Consider the following 7,418-nt stretch of genomic DNA (forward strand, 5'->3'; position numbering starts at 1 on the left):
ACCTCCCCAAACTTGCACAATAAAACATCTGTATCAAAATACAACCAGCCTTGTATTGCAGCCTGAGAGTCAGTTATTCCTAAGCTCAGTACCTTATTATCGTCCTCTTACATAAATAATACTTGTGACATATGCTTCAAAAAACCAAGTAGGACCCAAGAGAAGTTCTATTTTCTTTAAATAATTAAATTATAAAAAGTATAATGCCACATAAAAGTAGATTTACACATAAAAACAAACATGTAAGTTACTATACAAAGTGCCTTATTTGCAATGAGGGAGAGGTAGTATCAACAATAAATGCAATGCATTTTTCTGACTTTACATAAATGAGTCTCAAGTATATGCATTTTTTGTTAATCTTGGAGTGCTCATACTGAATTCATAATCTTTTCCAGCAGTTTTCATTAAGTCAAATTTTTCTTGTACTTTTAGTTCAATGGCCTGTTTTCAAGTTTAGGAAGTTGCTGAGGCAATAACTTGCTTTTGTAGTGTTATGTGACCTATCAAGTGAAAACACAAAAAACCAGCAACACCCTTTGTCAAGTATTAAAACAACATTAAAAAAAGTTGGAACCTTTGTCCACTTTGGAATACATAGTTCTGTTACAGAAGACTTTAAACAAGGGATTCACCACTGTAGAGCTCAAACACAGAAAATCCCTTTTGTAAATGGAAGCCTTACCCAAGTAAGGAATCTAGGGCAACTCCCACAATGAAGATGCTCAAGGTTTTTTGTTTTTAAACACTTTAACCCATAAATAGAATAAATTATTTAAATAAATAGATGGATTTTTACAACTCAGCAGACCGCTCTTTCAGTAGTAGTGTGGGGTTGATATCTTCCATTGCTGTTTTTGAGGTACTAACATTAATAGTTGCCTCTGTGGGTTCAGGATTTAAGATGTGGAAAGCAGTGAAAGGGCAGCCTTTCACATTGTTGCAGACGAGCTTCTGTAAGGAGGCAGTATTGATTATTTCAAAGCCCACTTTTCCACCAAAGGTGCTAGGCTTCCAGTACTCAGGGGAGCAGATAGCATTTCCCATCAGTCCTTTCAGAGAGAATGGTGCTCCAATCTCCACCATTGTTTCACCAAAGATGGCACCTGGTCGTGGCTTTTCTACAAGAAGGCCTGGGTAGAGCTCCATAGCATCAATGTCTCCGTAAAGCTCTTCGAGTTCAGCTGCCATTTCTTTTTCTCCTGTAATTATTGATAAGTAAAAACTGTAAGTGAAAAAAAATCCTATTTTCCATTGCAACACTACCTTGTTCAAGTCCAGTAATAGCATTGCAGGACTCCATTAGCCATTTTAAGAAAAGGGCCCTTGTTTGTTAGAAAGGATGAAACTGTTACCTGTAAGTTCTTCGAATGATTTGAATGGTTTCAACATGAAGCGTTTCCTGTACTCATTCAAGGACTGGTATCGCATTTGTCTGCTCTGGTCAATTGAAGCTTTTGCTACTTTCTGTACCGCAGCAGGAACATTCTTCCCACCAGCAACCTATTTAACAAAGATGAAAAATAGTAAGATCTCCTGATAAGAGTCATCAGGAAGTTGTGCCTTTATAGTACATTATTAGTTTTGGATAGCGCTTTATTCTACCCCCTTGCCCCACCCCCAGGTTATTTCTCTGTTGGTTCACTAGCAACTTAAGAAAGTACCTACCCTACCAGCACTTTGTTTGGAGAAAGATTTCACCATATGGGAAAGGCCATGTTCTAGCATTATAGAGTTGTTGTAGAGGAACTGCTGGAAAGTGTACTCCTGGTCATGTATCTGGAAAGTGTCAGGCAGAAGTGGGTGCCAGTGGTAGAGAGTATTGAATTCAGCTGCAATTCGGTTCTGGTATTGAAATCGCTGGTTGAACAGCAGTTCAGGATCGAACTTGAGTTTGAAGTGGTAGCCACTCAAGTGTTGCACGTAGTCCTCAATAACAATCTTGATTGTTTCTCCTGTTGATCAACAAAACATAAGAGAATATTGGTACTGGTTCCCCAAGAAACCTAAGGTGGTTACCCTGCTCTGAGAGAAAATGCCATTTCTGAACTGCTTAAAAAAAAAAAAGAAAAAAAAAAAGAAGTGCCACACAAACTACAGTGATCAGGATAACAAATGCTTCAATATTTTGTTATCTTTTACAGAAAATGATTCACATAAAACATGTGACTAAGAGTAAGGGGTAGAACAGTACTGAAGATCCCAAGAGTTTTTGGCTGTGGTAGAGAAGTGTTTTCTATAGCCTACTTCCCCCCCACCCCCAAGATACCCTTCCTTGTATGTTCCACAGAACATCACACATCAGTATCTACACTGTGTTCAGTTATACAATACTCTTTAGGATAGAGGTAGGAGATAATGAAGAAAGTTGGTATCTGAAAGCAACTCTCTGCTTCTGAGCTGCTTAAAATTGTCTTGGTTTACTGTTTCAGTCACAGTTTGAGCAAGGTCTTTTCAAGCTTAGTGTACATCACCATTTACATAAAATACCACTGAACAGATAACTAGACAGAAGTATGCAGAATTACATTTTACATAACTTCCTGAACTTTAGACTTAATCACAGCCTTTCTTTTAAAGCATACCTGAACTGACCCAACCCCAGGGGAAAAAAAACCCACAAACCCCCCCACAAAATCTGAGAGTCTGAGGTCATCTAGCCTCACATGCTTTCTCTCTGAGAAATGAACCTTAGCTTCCTGCCTTTTAATTGCTTTCAGTTCTGTTTCCCTTAGATAAGGGAATTAAGTATCACTTAGCTCAGTTTTCTTCAGTTCTGTCTTTAACATAGCTGGGAGGAAGCTGTATCTTAATACAATCGCAGTGACAGGTCATGAAGGCTCAGATGTATGCCCTCACACAGCTATTTAAGTAATAGCTTTTTATCTTACTATCTACTGCAGCTGGAGTAGGTGTAATGAGTAGAAGTGTCATGCTCAAGAGAAGGTTAGAGTTGCATGTAGTAAAAGTGACACTCGCCTATCAATATGAGTCTAGTAGTTTGGAACAGCTGCTCATCATCCCACTCTGGATGCTCCTGTTTCAGGATGTCACAGACCCGGTTGTGTTCCCTCAGCCATATTGTAGCATACATCATCAAGCCTGGGACCAAACCAAACACCTCCTGCCCGACAGAAAACTGCAAGTGTTCAGGTACATGAGGAGGGTAGATCATCTCTGCCTGAGTGTCCTTTACCGTTGGTGGATACATTTCTCCATCAATCATCTGCCAGGGGGAGGGACAAAGAATGAGAGAGTCGTAAGCTACGATGCTTTGAGTTCAGCTGTGTTGATTCTGTTAGTACTGACTTTAGGCTTACACTTTAGATCAGCTACATCATGCAGAGTACTAGTTTTAGGAAATGTATGTCATCCAATAAGAAGGCAGGAATTTTGAGGTAAGACATACCTGGTATTTTAGCTTTCCATCTTTTAGAAGCCTCAGTTTAAGTTGTCTCTCCAGAGTCTCTCCATAAATATGGTTCAAGTCAACCTATAAAATAAAAGCATTTGGAACATGAAGCCAAGCCACATTTTTTGCTATTTTAGGATATGTCCCACTCCAATAGGAGCTCACCCCTTAGATGTTTACTTTATATTATTGTTACCTTATAAGTATCATGCACTGATATTTTAAGATGAAGCCAAATTATTTCCTGGCAACTGGAACCATCTCTGCACAAGAGCAAGTTTTTAAATTGACTAGCAATTTAAGAGGACTCTGTTTAAAGTGTCAGCAGCTTTCTACTATGCAAACAGCTCTTTGTATATACACACACATATTATATAGCTTTCTGTTTTAGACATACACACTACACTCATATTTTATAAGAACTCTGTCCAGAGGCTGCCTGTTTTGTAGATAAAGATCCTAAATCCAAGTCTGCTTTTGAAGTTCTCTTTAAACTAAGTCTCTTCAATCAGAAGCGTGCTAGACACTTTACAGTGCTAGACACAGCTCTTTACAATCAACAGAGAGAGTCCAGAGCCAGCAAGTATCCAGAACTATCTAACATGCTTTAGTCTTGGGAAGAATAAAAGAGTCATACAGATCACTGTACAATTTTAAACAGAACCACATGCTTTGCATAAGCAGTTCTGACCAGGAAGCGATGCTATCGAGTGCTGGAATTTCACCTAAGGAGAAGTTACAGAAGAGGTGAGCCCATCGGTTTGTGGCAGACAGTGTTGCACAGTACATGCACCAGTGTTTGTGTACCATGACAACCTGTAAGATACCATTCTAGCTGCCTGGTAGCTCCTAAAAACTAAGTGCTGTGTTAGAGTTACAGAGCTATGATCGTACCCCATGGCCGAAAGCTTTAGTGAAGCCAGGTCCTTTCTTCTGGTCTGTCTTAAAGAATTGATGAGTGAAGTGTTGGGCAAAGAATGTGAACATCACATTTGTGCCTTGTGGGTCAGGAATAAATTTTTTCCTTAGCAAAAACTTCTCCACAATCAGCTTTGAATCTGGGAGCTCTTTCTTACCTGAAAGAGAAAGAAATAGTGAGATATTCATGACAACTGTTTATGCAATACTTAAGACTTTTTGTTGGTAGGAACAAAATTAAGACTTCCAACGTATTATTGAAGGATAGCAGCACACAAATAATGGAAGTTATCTGCTTTTCTAGGCTCACTTTCTTGATTTTGTTAGAAACTTCTGAATTACCTGGTTTTAGCATGTAACTCAATAATGAGAACAAGAACGGTTATCTTTTAGGTCTTTACACAGTGTATTCACAGCACAGCTATTCTTAAAGTGAACTACACTGAAAAAAGGTTATAGACAAGGAAGTCTCATGGTAAATTCTAAGAGGATGAGATAAGCAGAAATTCCTAGAAAGTGAACATTATGGTTTATTCCATACCTTTAACACCCATTGGTGTTGGGCAGTCAAGTCCTACTGGTGGAAGGCTTCTTGTGTAATAGGAAAGATTGGAATAAGCTTCCCAGCTTTTGTAACTATATTCACTATTGTACGTTGGTGGGCTGTCAATCAAGTGTGATCTTGCTGGAAGAGAAAAAGGTATATTTTTTTTTTTAGACTGTACATTTTAGTCTCAAAGTAAGTCACAAGGCCAGATCTTTTCCATATATTTTGGCAGCAGTTGCATTAACAAATTCCACACATATCTGTTACTGATATTAAATGGGATTACAGTTACTGAATAACAGGACTGGGTCCTGGATTATCAGCTGGATCCAACTATTAACATGAGCAATTTGGTGCAAAGTTTATGCTAGCAAAATCCTGGATTCTATTAGAGATTAGAGCAAAATTCATTCCATTTCAAAGCATGTTTCATACAAGTCTGCAATCATGCCAAAAATCTTAGATTTTGATTAGAGTGTTTTTACCTTAGTGCACTTTAGCTTGCTAACTTTATATATTGACCAATCAAGTACAAATACAATATTCTTGAGTCCTACAAGTAACTTCTACCAGTTAAGAGAACCGGAAGAGAACTCATACTTACATGTTAATACATATCTCATAATAGCATCTCGTAAAAAGGGAATGTTGTTGATGATATTCCAGGCTCCTTTGAAGTGGGTGAGGATGTAGTGGACACTATTTGGTGAAGGTTTCAATGTTAGCCTCAGCCACGTGAAGAATTCCGCTGTGAGCATCAATGGATTATTTTAAGTTAGCTATTGAGAATAATCTGCAATCCAGAATCTGAATTGTCAAGTTTCATTTCCATGAAAAGAGATTTAGGATACATACGTGTCGTACAGTTTTCCCCATAATAGCCTGTCCTCGTACAGTCACATTCATACTGATCAAATCCTCTTGTCATGCATACTCCTCTGTTCTGACACGGGTTTGAGCAGCAAGGGTTGGCTGGAATGAAAGCAAATGCTCTGATTAGCGTCTTATATGGCTACACTGGTATTCTCATCTCACTGAGCTAATTTTTCAGATGCAGGTAGACGATGCGCTGAAGTTTAATGCTTATCAGGAAGACAAGAGAATGAGCATCCATTTACTTTAGGCTACTACAGGTAATCGTTATTAACAAAAGCATACGTAGTTGTCTGTTTCGTGACAGCAATAAACCCCCTCAGAAGGGCTGGATTGTCTCACATAGGCCAATGGAGGCCTGACATCCTTTCTACCATACATCAAGTATTCAAGAAATCACAAAAGAATACATAACATTAAAAAACCCGAATCATTACATCTGCAACTGAAAAGAAAAAAGAAAAACCCAGTCATGGTTTGAATCATGAGTCACCCGCGGCCGGACCCGCTCCTGCCCCCGTCAGGGGGGAGGGGGACGCGGACGGACTCACCTGCGTGGCCGGCAGCCAGGAGAGCAGCCACCAGGGCGCAGGGCAGGATCATGTCTCGGCGGGGCTCTCGCGGTGGCTCAGGCTCTGCGGGTGCTCGGCGCCGAGAACCCAGTACGGCTTCCAGGTAGGCGCCCGCCTATTTATCCCTGCCGCCGCGAATGAGTCACCCCCTCTCCGCCCCCCCGCCGGAAGCTATCACGAAATGGGGGATTTCGCGCCGCTGCGCGCCGCCCCGCCCCGCCCCGCCGCCGCCGCCGCCGCCGCCGTCGTTGCTGCCCGCTCCCACCTGCCCCGGGCCGGGGCTGCCCGCCCCCGGGCGCCGTCACGCTGCGGCGGGGGTGCTGAGGTGGCGGTGGACGTGCGGCGGTGCTGCCATCGTACCTCAGCCAAGCCTCCGCCAAGCCTCCGCCGCGGCGGGCTGGGGCTCGCTGGCTGCTCGCGGTTCTTCCCGCCGGGAGCCCTGGGGGGCGGGCTCTGAGGGAAGCACCCGCCTGGGGGGGCTGCTGGGACCCCCAGTCCCTTTTGAGTCACCGGTGGCCTCGGGGAGGAGGCGCTTTCGCGGAGGCGGCTCCCGAGCGTCTGGACTCGTTCGGTCCCCCTCGGTGTCGCTGGCGTCTCCTCAGGGCAGGGCGGCAGGGAGCCTCCCCCGGCCGCCCCGGGCCGCACGGCGCTTGGCGGCGGCTCGCTTTGTGCCGAACGACACGGGTGCGTGGCGTCCGAAAAGGGGCCGAAATTAATCCCGCCCCCCCCCCCCCCCCGTTTTTTTACCCCCAAAACTGCCCCCTTTCCAAGTGATGTTTTCAAAATGCAGCTCGTTCCTGCACCTGCCCGCCGTGGGGCTCTGCTGCCGGCGTCGCCCCGCGCCAGCGGGTGAAAACGCACTTTTTTGACTGAAAAAGTTCAATGAAAACTCGCCCAGCAGAAGAAATTAAATGGGCACCAGGCACGATACCATTAGTATCCTACTGACGTTTGGGTCCTCCTCTCTGTCCGACAGCATTGAGCGCTCTTGGGAGCATGGGTTTTAGACTGCTAATGAGGTAATTTTAATATGTTCATTAAACTGGAGGACTTTTTTCTCCATATGCGTGAAAGGGGGCTCGCTGCAAAGAACTTG

At 43.1% G+C, this 7,418-nt stretch overlaps 1 protein-coding gene across 1 annotated transcript; it reads right to left on the minus strand.

Annotated features, from left to right (window-relative positions):
* Positions 1-795: 795 nt before the first annotated feature.
* On the minus strand, positions 796-6,368 carry PTGS2 (prostaglandin-endoperoxide synthase 2; the record flags this gene model as incomplete). The annotated part of the gene is made up of 10 exons (XM_082312082.1): positions 6,302-6,368; positions 5,733-5,849; positions 5,482-5,625; positions 4,872-5,015; positions 4,307-4,488; positions 3,410-3,493; positions 2,980-3,226; positions 1,669-1,955; positions 1,356-1,503; positions 796-1,202 (listed from the first exon to the last, which is right to left on the minus strand). Exons 1-10 carry the CDS (start codon positions 6,351-6,353, stop codon positions 796-798), a joined length of 1,812 nt encoding a protein of 603 aa, XP_082168208.1. The 5' UTR covers positions 6,354-6,368.
* Between the last annotated feature and the right edge of the window lie 1,050 nt (positions 6,369-7,418).

The sequence above is a fragment of the Platalea leucorodia genome (genome assembly GCF_965183815.1).
Source record: "Platalea leucorodia genome assembly, chromosome: 5".
NCBI lineage: Eukaryota > Metazoa > Chordata > Aves > Pelecaniformes > Threskiornithidae > Platalea > Platalea leucorodia.